The sequence below is a fragment of the Cherax quadricarinatus genome, chromosome 14, assembly GCF_038502225.1.
Source record: "Cherax quadricarinatus isolate ZL_2023a chromosome 14, ASM3850222v1, whole genome shotgun sequence".
NCBI lineage: Eukaryota > Metazoa > Arthropoda > Malacostraca > Decapoda > Parastacidae > Cherax > Cherax quadricarinatus.
This window is the reverse complement of record NC_091305.1, coordinates 15972927-15991081: the sequence shown is the minus strand read 5'-3', so window position 1 is coordinate 15991081 and position 18155 is coordinate 15972927. Positions and strand designations below refer to the sequence as shown.

Sequence of the window (18155 nt, the reverse complement as noted above, 5' to 3'; positions counted from 1 at the left end):
TTGAGGTAGCAAGTCCTTTTCCGGGGTTACTTCCCTTCTTCTTTTAATGCCACTAGGACCAGCTTGAGAGTCACTGGACCTCTGTCGCACAACAAATCTGTCCATAGAGCTCTGTACCTCCAGTTCCTTTATGATTTGTCTAAAATGGGCCACAACATTGTCATTGTAATAGTCACCAGCACGGCTTGCAATAGCTGTGTTAGGGTGATTTTCATCCATAAAGGTTTGCACTTCAACCCACTGTGCACACATTTCCTTAATTTTTGAAGTAGACACAATGGATTCCACAACTGGCATAGGCTTCTCAGGGTTAGCCCCAAACCCTTCAAAATCTTTCTTAATTTCCATACTACTTCTCACCCTTTTTACCACAGGGTTGGCACTAGAAGCTTTCTTGGGGCCCATGGTGACTTATTTTGCAGAAACAAGCACCAAACACAGTGATAATATGGATAATATGGAATGTACCGAATGTATCCTTAGATGCGCGCACACTGGCTGGCTTGTAAACACTGGCACACGGGGCAGTTCTGGCCACACATGGACAGGTCTCGTACGAATTGTATCGAATACCGGGTTTTCAATCGAATACTGAGGAAAATTTTTTGCGATATAATGCATCGAATACCGGATTTATCGAATACCGATGCCATCGAATACCGGGGGTCCACTGTACTTTCAAATGTTGAAAAAACATAGATCTACGTTTGGACAGTTTAAGGGTTAACATTCAAGGCAAGTTTGTCATTATCCTTAAAGAGTGGATAAACGGAAGTTGGATGTTAAACTCTTATCAAACTTGTGAACTAGTAGTTCTGTATAGTAAGTGCAGCACTGTTAAATCTGTTTTTGAAACTGTTAATGTTGAAAGATATGGATGAAATAAGAATATCTTTGATGTACCAACCATTCATGGGATGACCCTTTTCCCTCCTACATCCCAGCATAGATTTATATGCAATTCTTGTCAACCTATTCTTCTCCATCCTCTCTACATGCCCAAACCACTTCAACAACCCCTTCTCAGCCCCTGAATTATATCCTTGGTGATCCCACATTGCCCTTTGATTTCTATGCTTTCAGTTGTCTGCATGATATTCATGCCACACATTGCTCTCAAATATGACATATCCACTTCCTCTAGACTTCTCACCATATCACTCAAAACCCATGCCTCACACCCAAGTACAAGTATTGGTACCACTATACTCTGGTACATTCCTTTTTCACCTCTGTTGATAAAATTCTTTCTTTCCACTGATACTTCAACACTCCACCTAAATTTTCCCTTCATCTATTCTGTGATTCACCTCATCTTTCATAGATACATTTGCTGACATGTGCATTCCCAAATATCTCTATACATACACTTCCTCCATATTTCCTCCTTGTAGTCTGATATTCACTCTAACACTACCTAGATTGTTACTCTCATCACTTTGCTTTTTCTTTTTTTTTAACATCGCCTCCCAAAATCGTCCACCAGGCTTTGTAACTTGTCTTCAAAATCCCCTAAAGGAATTATCATCAGCAGTGAGGAACTGGGAAAACTCCACTTGGTATGAGATCCAATATCTTTTAATCCCACTCCCCTTCTTAACACCCTACCACGTACTTTTTTCACAGCCAGTCTGTAACTATGTTAAACAATCATAATGCCATCACACATTCCTGTTTAAATTCTTTTTTTACTGGTATATAGTCCCCTTTCTTCCTACATATTTGAATCTGCTGAGCCTCTCTGTTAAAAACTGTTTTAATAACTACCTCCTTTTTCACACATTCTAATTATACATGTACGTATATTAATAATTACAACATTAGGCATTCTCAAGGAAATAATTTGTATATCATAGAATTTTTTATTTGTATATCATAAAATTTCTCACAGATATCTGTTTGCCTACCTTTACCATTCTGGATTTGCAGGAACACAGGGATGGCTTGCCAACTTTTATGGGAATGCCTCTGTATGGTCTTAAGAAAGATAAGGAGGAAAAGAAAAAGGAATCAGAACGAGAAGAAGATAAAGCAGGATTAGAAGATATTGGAGATGCATCTGATTTTCGCAGCCTTAGAAATGGATCATACGGTGATTCTGGTCCTAGTAGATCATGGAGGAGGTAGAGTTTTTCCTTAAAATTTTAATAAGATTGGTCAGTTTTCATAAGGTAATAATATATAATGCTGTACTAAAATTATAAGCAAGTAAATGAGTTAACTAAATTACTTTTTCCAAATTTTTAATGGCTAACATGTTGCATATCTTAAAATAAATTTGAGTTCTAGTACAATAATTATTTGCTCTATAAGCAAGCATTGTCTTTGTTTCATTAGTTAATTTATTTATACACTGTTGCTCTTGTTAATAAATGCATAATTTAATATTAAAGCATTAAATAAAAGGCATTTATTTTATGCTTCATTATCAGTTATCTACTATTTATTTATTCATTCATAATTACAAAATATGTAAGAAATTTTTTTGCCCTGTGTTGCAGATTTTCTTTTATTAATTAAAAGGAAATTTTCAAAATCGCCTTTAACCAGCACAAAATCCTGGATTTTCTCTTATTTTTAAAAGGAATTTTTAGATGCACCTTCAACCAACACACACTCCTTCCCCTTTTATGAGCAGTATGTGAAGTAGTTTCTCATCTGTGAAGCTTTGACGTCCAACACTTTCAATCTCAGTAATATAAAATATTTTTATTAATTTATAGTTATATTTAGCATATGTATTTCATACCAGTTCCTATTTTGTTTGGGGTAACCCTGAAGGTTTTTCACATTTATTTTTTTTTCCACTGCACTATTGTATTGTCTCTAATGTCATAGTTAACCCTTAAACTGTCCACATCCCTCAAATTAAAGGTCCTTTGTGTCCACAAGCTTGAAAAAAATAAAATATAAATATTTTATCTTCTACAGTGGTGGAGAATCATTTTCTAAGAATAATGACACCAAAAATTCCAAATCTGATGTAACACAGAACTTACAGAATTATACACGCTTGATGTTGGCGGTGGCAGGCACTTTTAGCAATAATGATTTCATGTAATTTTAGGTCTATTTTCTGCCTATTCTAGTGCAGAAACTACCCATGCCTGGCTATTTTGCTATCCACAGATCATCAATAAAACTATCCTATTAAGCACCCAGAAGTCGGTAATTTGGCAAATTTTAAACTTTTTTCAACAAATTCCAGTTTAAAAGCAAAGTCCAAAACAAACACTGTAGGCATTCCAGCCACTAAAGGGAATCTTCTCTCTCTCTTCACTAATCACATCCCAGGACTCTCCTATATAACACTTACCCTTGATTTTGAGTCTAACATCACACACAAAAAATCTACATTGTTTTCCCTACTTTTCAGCTCATAAACTATAAACAAAAATCCTTGGACATGGTTTGGCCACCCCAGTAATTGAAGCAGTCCTAATAAAAACACATAATAAGACCTTGGGGTAGGGAAGTCCCTACTCTACCATTCCCTGGAAAAATTGCCTGAAATCGACAGTTTCCACCATTTTGATGCCTATTTCAGACCACATTCATTCTTAAATAACCAAAATTTACTCAGCTTCACTAATGTTTTTTTTGTTCTGTCTTGCTGGCATTAAGAAACTTCCAATGAAACCATGAAAACCACCTAAAAACAAAATCAGGGTCAAAAGTTTGCTGTTCCCATCATTCACTGCATGAGTTATACTGCAGACACCCATAGCATAGACCCAGTCACTCATGTCAACTGAAATTTACCGCTCAAAACAAATTTGAGGGTTCGACAAACTATGTGCACTAGCACATCACAGATGCTGATTACTACGATGTACTAGTATGTGACGGACAGCTTAAGGGTTCAGCATTGTAATTTGCTGCTAGTGTTACATAAATTCTCATGCTTTATAAAAGCCAACTCATAAATAAACATTGTGATTTTACACCTGATTCCTATGAATGTGGAGGTTCTAGTCAACAGGATTGGAGAACTAGGTTTACATTTCAGAATTAGTTCTAGGCCTAGACAAGATTTGCATCCTTATGAATGAGTACTATCATCGCCACATGACAGTAACCTCAAGAATATATATTAGCTCTACATTTCTTAGCTGTTTACTTACTATCCACTTGAAGCTGCTGATAAGTCATTATGTATGTTTAAAATCAGTGCTATATGACCATCCTCTCCTTCTTTAGCCTTTTAACACTAAGAATGTAAACTACTGTATATCATCTTAGGCTTTTTCATGATGGAAAAACGTATGTTTTCTCCTAATTTTTCACACTAGCAGTCTCTCGCCAAGGCAGGGTGACCTGAAAAAGAAGGAACGCTTTTATAAAGTTTTTCTTCTTTTACATTTAGTAATTTTAGTCACATCTTATGACATGCATGGCTTAAGGAGGAAGGATTCTGGAGACACTATAAAATATATACTATATAGTAATTTGAATTGTGGTATCATTACACTTCTAACAAGCCAGTAATTGAATGATTGATGGTGAATGTGTTTTCTTTTTTAGGGTCACCCTGCCTTTGTGAGAGAGAGGTAGGGTGACTTAATAAATGAAACACATTCATTATCATTCATCACAATTCAGATGACCCTCTGAACCATAACATTCCTACCCCTTCTACAGATAGCAAGCCCTTCCCACCTCCAGGACACAAGTCCAGCTAACCAGTTTTCCTGAATCCCTTCAGAGACTTATTTTGCTCACACTCCAAAAGCATGGCCATTAAAAATCACTTTTCTCCACTCACTCCAGCATGCTTACACAAGCCTGTGGGATGCTAATGTCCCTAACACTCAAAACAACCTGTACCCTCTCCTTCCAGCCATTCCTGGGGTGACCTCTACCCCTTTTATCCTAGATTTATACATTCTCATGATCTTATCCCTCTCCATTATCTCAAAATACCCAGACCACCTCAACAACCCCTCCTCAGCCTTCTGAACTATACCTTTTGTGACCACACACTGCCTTTTAATTTCTATGCTTTGAAATTCTCTACTTACATTCTCACCGTATATTACTCCCAAACATGACGTATTCTCTTCCTCCTTGCCGCAACCTTCAAAGCAGCTGATTTATTTCAAGTAAAAAAATGATCAAAATCATCAAAAAAAAAAAAAATCACACTTGGCCAAATCTATAGTTATTTTTTCAGCCAAGCATGTTCAGATATACAGTACCATGCTTGGCTATCACCCCAGCCAGTTTTTTTGACAGTTGTCATTATTTACACTTACGTAAAAAGTTGCAATTATTTCTTCAAAAATCTAAAATAAAACACTTAGGGATAAGTGATTTTTGTATGGGAAATGGTTTATTTGGAAATACGTATAAATGTAGGTGTTGAAAAGTATTATTAGAAATAAAACAAATCTTATGTGAGCCTTAAGTGCAGCTACAACCAGCCTTAACCCTTAAACTGTCCAAACGTAGATCTACGCTCATACGCGTAGCGCTCCGAACGTAGATCTTTTTTTTTTTACATAAAGAATGTAAAATCGAATGTAGATTTACGTTCGGAGCGCTACGCGTATGAACGTAGATCTACGTTTGGACAGTTTAAGGGTTAAACCATTTAAGGCAATTAAGATGAGTATATTGATGAAAATCGACTGGAATTTCATAAGATATGATGCTGATGAGATTGGGCTGTACTGGAGAGGCTTATCAAGTAATGTAATATATTAGCCAGTAGAAAAGAGGAAACAGCCAGGACATAAAGTAGGGAAAAACTGTCTTAGTACACACATACCTTGCTCAGTGTCTAGGGTTCATTCCAAGATTTCAGAACAACATGGGACAGCATTAAATGTTTTTAAAATGCCTAGTAAAAAAACAGAGTTTCAAGAGAAAAGTAATTGACCCTGAAAGTACATAAATAGTATTAGAAAACCCAGAGGGGTGTGTATATATGTGCTTGTACATGTATGTGTAGTGGGACCTAAGTGTAAGTAGAAGTAGCAAGACGTACCTGAAAACTTGCATGTTCATGAGACAGAAAAAAGGACACCAGCAATCCTACCATCATGTAAAACAATTACAGGCTTTCGTTTTACACTCACTTGGCAGGACGGTAGTACCTCCCTGGGCGGTTGCTGTCTACCAACCTACTACCTAGGATAAATAGTATTACATAAATTTAAATATACATTAAATCTGTAGAAGTTTTCTTAGCAGCAAGTGTGGTAGCTTCATATCAGGTAAATGAATGAATCCTCCTGAGGGTAAGACATTGCTGAACAATACCCATTTTCATCAGAGTGTAAGGCTCTTCCTCTCTCTCTCAAACTGCAATCTCACAAATGTGAGATTACAATTAAGTGCTGCCAGGACAAGGTAAAAATGCTGACTTGAGGGTTGTGGTGATCTTAACGAAGCATTATTGGGACCTGTTAAGATCCTTAAGTTCCTTGTCGTTCCTTTGAACATCAAGCTTAATGGTAGTATGCACATCTTAACATATGGCATGGATTCAAATCCCACACTGTCCATCCTTTACAGTTTTAAATTTCATAATAGTGTGAGACTTTTTTGCCTAAAATAGGAAAACCCCACTTCATTAAATAATGAAAATTTAGTTCTGTGATAGTAATGAGTTATTTATTATAATTTTTTTTTAACACAATTGCCATCTCCTACCAAGGCAGGGTGACCCAAAAAAGAAGAAACCTAAATTTTCTTCTTTTTACATTTAGTAATTTACACAAGAGAAAGGGTTAATAGCCCCATGCTGTTGAAGATCTATAATAATATTTGTTGATATTTTGATGAATTGCTCGACATTTGTTAGTGTTCCCAATGTTTATGTCCTATCGTGTACATACATGTCTAGCAGAAATACTAACAAGCCTACATGTAGTGTTAAGAGAAGTGAAAGCTCATATCAAGAATAAAAGCACAACTGTGCTTGTAGCCACAGTAAGTGTAGCTATATTTTCCATTTTTTCTGTTATATATTGTTTGATTTTTTCTAAATGTAACTTATATATGTGTGTAGTAAGTATATTATGTTTACCTTGTACAGAATGGTCAAGGAAAGTAGATGTAACTTTTGTGACATTTTGCTGCAGATTTTTTTTTCATCCATTGTTTATGAAGTACATTGATTTGTTTAGTGTGTATTTGCCTTGTGCACATGTGGCCTCATATTTGTTTGGTACAAATTGGTCAAATGTTGATTGAGTTTTAGTTTTATTTTTTATCAATTTTTTTTAACATGTCAGCTGTTTCCCACCAAGGTAGGGTGACCCAAAAAGAAAGAAAAAACCCAAAAGAAAGAAAAACCTTTCATCATCATTCAACACTTTCACTGTCATTCATACATAATCACTGTCTTTGCAAAGGCGCTCAGATACGACAGTTTAGATGTCACTCCAAACAGCCAATATCCCAAACCCCTCCTTAAAAGTGCAGGCATTATACTTCCCACCTCCAGAACTCAAGTCCAGACAACCAGTTTCCCTAAATCCCCCACTAAATATTACCCTGCTCACACTCCAACAGCTCGTCAGGTCCCAAAAACCTTTCATCTCCATTCACTCCTATCTAACATGCTCACACATGCCTGCTGCATGTCTAGGTCCCTTGCACACAAAAACCCCTATAACATCCCCCCTCCCTCCATCCTTTCCTAAGACAGCCCTTTTCCCTCCTCCCCCCCACTTCAGATTTATACACCCTCCAACTCATTCTGTTTTGCTCCATCCTCTCTAAATAACCAAACCACTTCAGTAACCTCTTACCAATAATAATTATCTTGTCAGACACTAACATAACAGGCATGACAAGCATACATTACTTGACAACCTTCTCCACACTCTCAGCTATGGCAATACAGCCTCTCCTCACTTAACGCTGGAATTCCATTCCTAAGACCACGTCGGTCAATGAATTTGTCACTAAGCAAGGAGTATGTATTATATTGGTAGTGGGTTTGTGTCAGCCATCTTTGATATTGTTTTAATGTCACCTTTGCACCATTTATAACATTTTTAGTATATTTTTAAATGTTTATACAGTAGTGTTCTGTATATTGTAATAAACACAATAGAGGATATCAGCTCTAATATACGTTATCCAGGTGTGCATACTGGTCAGAGAGCCCGTCATAAGTCCGTGTTGTTGGTAAACGAGTACGTCGCTAAGTGAGAAGAGGCTATATACAGTTTCCTACTAGATTGCCTATTATGAAAGGTGATGCCTAAATCTACTCCAACCTGCTTGCCCACTATTATTACTACTCTTCTGCTGCTTCTATCACTACAACAGGCAAAAATTCCTCTCCTTCTTGACTCCCTTTATGTACCCATGTCCATGCATTATTATTTGTATTCATTTTACAAAGCTCCGTGTGGGATATAGCTGCAGTAAATGCCTTATTACTGCAGTTGCATGTGTCCATTTTCCTAACAGAAAAGGTTTATTTTTATACATTTCTTGGAGTATATATTTGAGATTTATTTTTATTTTATTTTTCTTGTTTTTTTGGATCATATATGGCAGTTGTTAATGGTATGAAAATAATCTAAATGAGATATTCTATTAAAAATATTATTGTATTTAGCCTTTAACTGCATCAAACGTACTGGTACACAAGTGATGAATGTGCACCTGACATACTAGTATGCAGGTGACAACTGTACATCTGATGTACTGATATGCAAGGATGACTGTCCCCCTGATGTACTAGTACAGACATTTTTCATGCATTCAAATAACTGTTCTTACTTTTATGTATGTCAATGCTTACAAAGAGGCCTGTGATACACCAGTTCTGTGTCTTAATGTCCATTTAATATTTAGCAGTCTCTTTGTCCATTTGTGTATGGCACCTGGAATATACCAGTAAATGCTTTATATTTAACTATGACAGGCAGATTTTTCAGCTGCATTAGGCTTCAAGAAGTACCTACCTTTTATAGACAGCTCCATAACATTGAAGAACTTCAGTTACTTTGACTCAGTATATTTAATAATTTCTTTAAATTTTTGTAAAAATTATAGTACAGTAATAAATACAGTCCTAGGTAGTAGGTTGGTAGACAGCAACCGCCGAGGGAGGTACAGTGGACCCTCAACCAATGAAGGCATCATCTAATGATAAAATCGACTAACGAAGAGTTTTAGCATAAAAATTTTGGCCCGACCAACGAAAAACTCGACTAACATCATTCGTCTCGAATGTGTCCACACGGCCTTGTGACCTTAGCTGTCCTGCCTTCAATTAGTGTGCCAATGTTTACGAGCAGGTGCGGTCGCTTTCATGCATACATTCGGTACTTTTTGTATTATTCCAGTGTTTTTAGTGCTTGTAACTGCTAAATAAGCCACCATGGACCCAAAGAAAGCTTCTAGTGCCAACCCTGTGGTAAAAACGGTGAGAATTACAATTGAAATGAAGGAGATAATCACAAAGTATGAAACTGGAGTGCATGTCTCTGTGCTGGCCAGGTTGTATAACAAACCCCAATCAACCATCGCTACTATCTTGGCCAATAGAAAGGCAGTCAAGGAAGCTGTTGTTGCAAAAGGTGCAAGTATGTTTTCGAAACACAGATCACAAGTACTCAAAGATGTTGAGAGACTGTTATTGGTGTGGATAAACAAAAAACAGATATCAGGAGATAGCATCTCTCAATCAATCATATGTGAAAAGGCAAGGCAATTGCATGATGATTTAATTAAAAAAAGGCCTGCAACTAGTCGTAATGTGAGTGAATTTAGAGCCAGCAAAGGTTGGTTTGAGAGATTTAAGAATCATAGTGGCATACACAGTGTGGTAAGGCATGGTGAGGCTGCCAGTTCGGACCAAAAAGCGGCTGAAAAATATGTGCAGGAATTCAAGGAGTAAATAGAGGCTGAAGGATTAAAACCCCAGCAAATGTTTAATTGTGACAAAACAGACCTGTTTTGGAAGAAAATGCCAAACAGGACCTACATTACACAGGAGGAAAAAGCACTCCCAGGACACAAGCCTATGAAGGACAGGGTTACTTTAATGTTGTGCAGTAATGCTAGTGGGGATTGCAGAGTGAAGCCTCTACTCGTGTATCACCCTGAAACTCCCAGTGTTCAAGAAAAACAATGTCGTCAAGGCTAATTTGTGTGTGATGTGGAGGGCAAACAGTAAGGTATGGGTCGCTAGGGACATTTTCTCTGATTGGTTTTTTCATGTGTTTGGCCCCACTGAAAAATTACCTACTGGAAAATAAATTGGACCTTAAGTGCCTCCTGGTATTAGACAACGCTCCTGCTCATCCTTCAGAGTTGCCAGAGCTAATTTTGAGGGACTTGAGTTCTATCAAAGTGAAATTCTTGCCTCCTAATACCACTCCTCTCCTCCAGCCCATGGACCAGCAGGTCATTTCAAATTTCAAAAAACTGTACACCAAAGCAATGTTTCAAAAGTGCTTTGAAGTGATCTCAGACACTCAATTGACCCTAAGAGACTTTTGGAAAGACCACTTTAGTATCCTCAATTGCATAAACCTTATAGGTAAGGCTTGGAAGGGAGTGACTAACAGGACCTTGAACTCTTCTTGGAGGAAATTGTGGCCAGAATGTGTAGAAGAGAGGGATTTTGAAGGGTTTGGGGCTAACTCTGAGAAGCTTATGCCAGCTGTGGAATCTGTTGTGGCACTGGGGAAGTCCATGAGGTTGGAGGTTAGTGGGGAGGATATGGAAGAGTTGGTGGAGGACGACGACAAAGAACTAGCCACTGATGAGCTGCAAGAGCATCTGCAACAGCAAGAGGACACAACTGAGGAAATTGCTTTAGAGGAGGGGAGAGAGAAATGGAGGAAGTTGCCTTCTTCAAAGATTAAGGAAATTTGTGCAAAGTGGGTTGATGTGCAAATCTTTATGGATGAAAATCACCCTGACACAGCTATTGCAAGCTGTGCTGGTGACTTTTACAATGACAATGTTGTGGCCCATTTTAGGAAAATCTTAAAGGAACGTGAGGTACAGAGCTCTATGGAAAGATTTTTGGTGCAACAGAGGTCCAGTGGCTCTCAAGTTGTTCCCAGTGGCATTAAAAAAAGAAGGGAAGTAAGGCCAGAAAAGGACTTGGTACCTAAAGTTCTTATGGCAGGGGATATCCCTTCCAGAAAATACTACACCTCCATCTACCCTCCTCCCATCTCATCACTCATCACTACATCTTCAATAAAGGTAAGTGTCACTTATTCTTCATTTAGTACAGTACGTGTATGTATTGTGCATGTATCCTTCTTTTTCTGTGTAGGAAAATGTATATTTCGTGTGAAAAATTTTTTTTTTTCGTACTTTTGGGTGTCTGGAACGGATTAATTGCATTTCCATTATTTCTTATGGGGAAAATTAATTCGACAAACGATAAATTCAACTAATGACAAGCTCTCTGGAATGGATTAATATTGTTGGTTGAAGGTCCACTGAACTACCATCCTGCCAAGTGAGTGTAAAATGAAAGCCTGTACAGTGGTACCTCGGGATACAAACAGCTCAAGACATTAGCAATTATGTAAGTGTATTTATGTAAGTGCTTTTGTAAGTGTATTTTTGGGGGTCTGAAACTGATTAATCTAATTTACATTGTTCCTTATGGGAACAAATTCATTCGGTATCAGCACTTCAACAGCCTTCTGGAACGAAATAATTTCATCTCCCAAGGTACCACTGTATTTGTTTTACATGATGGTAGGATTGCTGGTGTCTTTTTTCTGTCTCATAAACATGCAAGATTTCAGGTACGTCTTGCTACTTCTACTTACACTTAGGTCACACTACACATACATGTACAAGCATATATATGTACACACAACCCTCTTGGTTTTCTTTTATTTTCTTACTAGTTCTTGTTCTTGTTTATTTACTGTTATCTCCACGGGGAGATGGAACAGAATTCTTCCTCTGTAAGCCATGCGTGTCGAAAGAGGCGACTAAACTGCCAGGAGCAAGGGGCTAGTAACCCCTTCTCCTGTATACATGATTAAATTTAAAAAGAGAAACTTTTTTCTGTTTAGGTCACCCTGCCTTGGTGGGATATTGTCGGTTTATTAAAAAAAATACAGTACATAAAATTTACATGTTTTTGTTATCTATAGGTGAATAATTTTTAAGATAGATTTTAAGTACTACTCTTATTTGAAAAAAAAAATGGAAAATCAATTTGATTCAGTCACGTGGATCCTGAATAAGAAAGCTGCAAGAGCAATTCATGCATTGTGTAGCATGTATAGCTGTTGAACACCTTGTTATCCTTGACAAAAAAGGCTCCCCATGATTAAACCATTTGTAAGAAATGGTGGAGCTAATACAGTAAATGTATAAGGTAATGTATTCAAAACTGTATGTGATACTCATAAAGCACTAAATGACTCTTGTGATACTAGGATGCTAACATAATCAGGTGCAGTATTAATAAATTAACAAGGCAGGTTATTTCTTCCTTTTGGTACTATGTACTTTTAATATAAGTGGAATGTTTCTTAATTAATTTTTTGTCATTTTTGCATCAAAGTACTGCAGTACAGTACAGTATTTGATCAGGGAATCAAAATGTATTTTTCAAATGCCTTTTAATAAATATGAAGACTTGTGTAACTTTTAATACAACTCTTACAACACTTAGTCACTTGATTAACCTTCATTGTATAAATTCCTTTTATTCATAGTTTTGTCAAGAGTAAATGAGTCTATTCTCAAGTTATATATATGTACTGGCCATTTCCATGCTTATACCTGTGTATATTTTGTTTTCTGGAAATGTTTGGTGTAGGCTTGCTGTTTCTGGTAATGAGTCCTGTTCACACCAGCATCATGTACATCACTATAAAATAATGTATCCTCTGTTTTCATCTATATAGGCATAAGTAATACTGATTATACTTAAAAAGCTGCCTGTATGTGAGATAGTTTTCTTTTCTTATTTATATTCTATTTCAAATTATCTACAATGCTATAAGAAACAAAATAGATTTTTTGAAAAAAATGGAATTTGTATATCTCCCACAAGTTAGCAGACAGGATAGCTGACGGGTTGAAATAAAACTTTGCAAATTGGCATCTACTTATTCCAATAACAATCCCCTCTTCAAGGGGGGCTCCTTTGCACGGTGAAGAGGGTCTTGGTCTGAGGAATTAGACCTGGTCTTCTTCCTCAGACCGAACCTAATTACCCCCAATATCCCCTTCCCTATCCCATCCTCCCAATCTTCCCTTTTTTCTTTCCTCCCCCCCTCCCAACCTTCCCTTTTCCCTGTCCCATTTGTAGCCTCTGGGGTCCTCCCCTCTGCCATTATGGTTTGTAGGTAGGGGGAAGTGTGCTGGGGTTCATCCCACTCCATGGGGTCCCTCAGGAGTAGTGTAGTTTGCCATGGAATTGGGATCATCTGGAGGTGCCCTGCTCCCTTCCTGGATTTCCAGGAGGTAGGGCAGGGTGTCCTGCAAGTGACTGGTGTATCTCTGGAGGCTGCCTGTTGGTTATGGGAGGTGGCAGCTGAGGGAAGTATACTTTGTGGTGGGTGTCTGACTGGCCTCTCTTTTGTCCACCGAGGTGGCTCAGTGGATGTGAGGTTGCTATCCCGGAGTGCTGGTTTACTGATGTGAAGGGTAGGGTATAGCACGTTTTCCACACTGCATCTGCGCTGCTGGCGGTTATGAGGTCCTCAGGGATGAAGGGAGGAACTTTCAGCCCTTCTATGCCTTCTAGTCACTGTTCCTCTGCTGTCCCTTTCTTTTTCTTTTTTTTCTTAAAATAATAAGAAAGAAGTACCACCTTCATGGAGTTTTCATTCCATGATCCCCCTCCTCCTCCCAGACCCCTTTTTATTATCGAATCCTGTTCTGACCCAGCTTCATTATTGGACCATTCTCCAGACTTTTCCCATACCCCTGTACCTTCTGCTGGTGATGCTTTGTCACCTGCTCCAGGTGCTGAGGCTCCGCCCGTTTTTTCTAGTGCTTCTGTCCCTTGCACGTCTTTAACTGTGCGTCCGACTTCCCCACATACGCAGCGACAGTTTTTGGATCACCCACCTGCCTCGGTCGGGCTGCCTGTGGTCCTACGCCTAAACGTTCCAGACCCTTTGCTGACGACAGTCCTTCGATTTCTGCTCATTCCAACCAGAAATGACCTACATGACATCCACTTCCTTTACGCACCATGTTTACAAGTACACAGTGGACCAAATTCTTTTCCCTACAACCAACAACTCCAACTGATTATCTTTCAGACTGTAGTATTGGTAAAGCTCTTTTATGAAACTTTGGCCAAAATACATCCTTTCACGCTCTTCAGAGTGGTGCGTGCATCATTACAGTTCAGAATGCAGATCAGGCTCATGATCTTTCCCTTCTTACTCCTATTGATAATGTTCCTATCGCAGTTCACAAGCATGCTACTCTCAATTCTTACAGTGGTACAGCGGTCTTACCGCATACCATTGTGTAGTGTGATTTTCTGTCTTGTGGTGACGATATTTTAGGGCAATTAGCCCTTCATGACCTTCCGATTCTCAAAGTGGATACGTATGTCCTGCCTGCGGAGGTGCTTTCCCAATAAAACATTGCCTGCTTAACCTTTACCGTGAACTCCCCTCCCTCTTCAAGGGGGGCTCCTTGGCGTGGTGAAGAGGCTCTTGGTCTGAGGAATTCGACCTGTTGGTCTCCTTCCTCAGACTGAACCTAATTACCCCCCAATCCCCCTTCCCTATCCCATCCTCCCCTTTTTCCTTTCCTCCTCCCCACCCCTCCCTTTTGCCCTTCCTCTTTTTGGCCTTTGGGATTTTTCCCACAGGCGCGCTAGTTCCTGGGTAGGGGAAAGGGTACCGGGGTCCATCCCATTCTGTTGAGGTTCTTGGTGGTGGCGTAGTTTGCCGTGGAATCTGGATCGCCTGGGGATGCCCCGATCCCTCTCCAGTATCCCGGAAGGTGGCTTTGGGTGTCTTTCGGGCGACAGGTGTATCTCTGGAAGCCACCTTTCAGATTCCGGGGGTGGTGGCCGAAGGAGGTATGCTTTGTGGCAGATATCCGGCTGCCCTCTCTTTTGTCCACCGAGGTAGCTCGGCAGATGTGAGGTTGCTATCCTGGATTGCTAGTTTACTGGCATGAAGGGTAGGGTATGGCATGAGTTCCATGCTGCATCTGCACTACTTGCGGTGCTGAGGTCCTCTTGGGCACGGAGGGAGATTTCTGGCCCTTTCATTCCTCCTAGAAACTATCCCTCCCCGGTCCCCCCTTTTTTTATTCTTTTTTTCTATTTTTATTTTCTTTTCTTCTTTCTTTTTTTTTCTTAAAAACAAAAAGAAAGAAGTAACATAACCATGGAGAACCCAATCCATGAACCTGGTACCCCCGGGCCCCCTCTTGTTACCACACCCTGTTCTGACCTCGCCTCGTCTTTTAACCACTCTTTGGACACTCCTAAGGCCCCTGTACCTCTTGCTGGTGCTGTTTTGTCACCCGCTTCAGGTGCCGGGGTTTCGACTGACTCCTTCGATTTGTCTGACCTCCGCTCTCCTTTGACTATGCTTCCGGCCTCTCCCTCTATGGTGTGGCAGTTTTCGAATTCACCACCTCTTCGTAACCCACGCTGGCAATTTGATAAGGCAAATTGGGACCTTTACTCACAAGTAACTGTTTTTAGTGAGGTTCCTTCTTCGTGCTCCATTGATGAGCTTTTACACCTCTTCTCGTCCTCAGTTTTAACAGCAGCTTCTCATTCTATACCCCAAACCTTGAGCAGGCATTCTCAGAAATGCGTGCCTTGGTGGTCTCCTGCTTGTGCTTGTGCAGTACGTTTGAAACGCGCTGTGTGGGGCAGGTACCGGTACAATAGAACCACTGAGAGACTTCTTGATTTTAAGCAGAAGCATGCGATCAGTCGCCGTGTCATCCGTGACGCTAAACGCACTTGCTGGCGAGATTATGTCTCCACCATCACCTCTGCTTCCTCTGTGAGTGCAGTCTGGAAAAAAGTATGGAAACTGAGTGGTAAATATTCTCCTGACCCAGCTCCTGTTCTACGGGTTGCCGGTGTTGATATAGCAAACCCTCTAGATGTTGTCATTGAAATTGGCAATCATCTGGTCTGTATTTCTCTGGGGCTCCATCTCTGCCCCTCGTTTCTTTCCTCAAAGTCTGCCAGAGAGTTAGCACCCTTGGACTTTTCTTCTCTCAGAGAAGAACAGTATAATGTGCCTTTTACACTTCAGGAACTGGAGGCAACACTCTCAGCTTGCCGATCATCGACAGCTGGGCCCAACGACATTCATATTTGTATGTTACAACATATACATCAGTCAGCCCTTGCAGTCCTCTTATGCCTTTTCAATCTTATTTGTTCACAAGGAGTTCTTCTGCAGCTGTGGAAATCTGCCATTGTTCTCCCTTTCTACAAACCGGGTACTACGGGACATCGCTCTTACCAATGAAGTTTGCAAAGTGATGGAACGTCTGGTAAATAGACGTTTAATGTGGTATTTAGAGACACACGACATTCTCTCCACTCGTCAATATGGCTTTCGTAAGGGCCGTTCTACCATAGACCCCTTACTACGCTTGGATACGTATGTTCGTAATGCCTTTGCGAATAACCACTCAGTTATTGCCATATTTTTTGACCTTGAGAAGGCATATGACACAACTAGGAGGTATAATATTTTGGCCCAAGCCCACTCCTTAGGCCTCCGAGGCAATCTACCATCTTTCCTTAAGAACTTTTTAACTGACAGACATTTCTGTGTTCAAGTCAATGTGCTCTCCCTGGACTTTGTCCAAGCTGAAGGTGTTCCTCAGGGATGTGTTCTGAGCACAACACTTTTTCTTCTTGCTATAAATGATTTGGCCTCTAGTCTTCCATCAAATATTTGGTCATCACTCTATGTTGATGACTTCGCTATTGCCTGTGCAGGCACTGACTGTCACCTCATTACAGTTTCTCTCCAGCATGCGGTCGACCGTGTTTCCAATTGGGCCACCACACATAGGTTTAAATTTTCCAGCACCAAAACTCACCAAATTACTTTCACTAGATGCTCTGTCATCTCCGATCATCCTTTATACCTCTGTGGCTCCCGTATCCCTGAACGTGATACAGTCAGGTTTCTGGGCCTCCTCTTTGACCGTAGGTTATCCTGGAAATCTCACATTACCTCTCTGAAGGCAACTTGTCACAGCCGGCTGAACCTTCTTAAAACCCTTGCTCATCTTTCATGGGGAGCTGATCGTCGAACTCTCCTTTGCCTACATTCCACCCTCATTTTATCGAAACTTGATTATGGTGACCAGATCTATTCAGTGGCCTCTCCTGCTACTCTCTCTAGCCTTAACCCCATTCATCACCAAGGATTACGTTTATGCCTTGGTGCTTTTTGCTCTTCCCCTGTTGAGAGCCTCTATGCAGAAGCGAACGTTCCATCCTTATCCGATCGCCATGATGCCCATTGCCTTCGCTACTATGTACGCTCTCATGATCTCCACAATCCTTCCATTTATAGAATAGTCACTGATATTAATAGACTTTCTATATTTGTTCGCCGCCCCTGTTTACTCCGTCCCTTCTCTCTTCTCTTACATTCGCTCTTGTCTTCTCTTCAATTACCACCTTTCTATGTTCATGTAGCATCTCACTTTTCCCTACCCCCCTGGGAAGTTCCAGCTGTTCGAGTCTGTTCTTTCTCTCACCCTTGCTCGAAAGCCCAACTGCCTACGGTCGCTTCCTGCTCTCTTTTTCTTGACCACTTCCACTCTCATTCTCATGCCATTGCTGTGTACACAGATGGCTCTAAGTCTTCTGACGGCGTAGGATTCGCAGCAGTGTTTCCGGACAGCATCGTACGAGAGCATTTACTATCTTCGGCTAGTATTTTTACTGCTGAATTGTATGACATTCTTGCAGCACTTATCCATATTTCATCTATGCCTGTGTCATCATTTGTGGTTGTCTCAGACTCCCTTAGTGCTTTACAGGCTATACAGAAATTTGATACACCTCACCTCTTAGTCCTCCGTATCCAACTTTGGCTACGCCGCATCTTTACCAAGCATAAAGATATTGTTTTTTGTTGGGTCCCTGGTCATGTTGACATACAGGGCAATGAACAGGCAGACACTGCTGTGCGGTCAGCAGTACATGACCTACCAGTTTCATATAG

General features: G+C 40.0%; 2 protein-coding genes across 2 annotated transcripts in view; one reads left to right on the top strand and one right to left on the bottom strand.

Annotated features, from left to right (window-relative positions):
* The window catches only part of Fitm (acyl-coenzyme A diphosphatase Fitm), a 46506-nt gene extending 41316 nt beyond the window's left edge, over positions 1-5190 (top strand). The window contains exon 5 of the mRNA XM_070084883.1: positions 1930-5190. Within this exon, the coding sequence (XP_069940984.1) occupies positions 1930-2127 (198 nt within the window). The 3' untranslated portion in view covers positions 2128-5190. The remainder of the gene's footprint in view (positions 1-1929) is intronic.
* The window catches only part of Gdap1 (ganglioside induced differentiation associated protein 1), a 131813-nt gene continuing 116860 nt past the window's right edge, over positions 3203-18155 (bottom strand). The window contains exon 6 of the mRNA XM_053786466.2: positions 3203-4317. Coding sequence (XP_053642441.2) covers positions 4276-4317 — 42 coding nt within the window. The 3' untranslated portion in view covers positions 3203-4275. The remainder of the gene's footprint in view (positions 4318-18155) is intronic.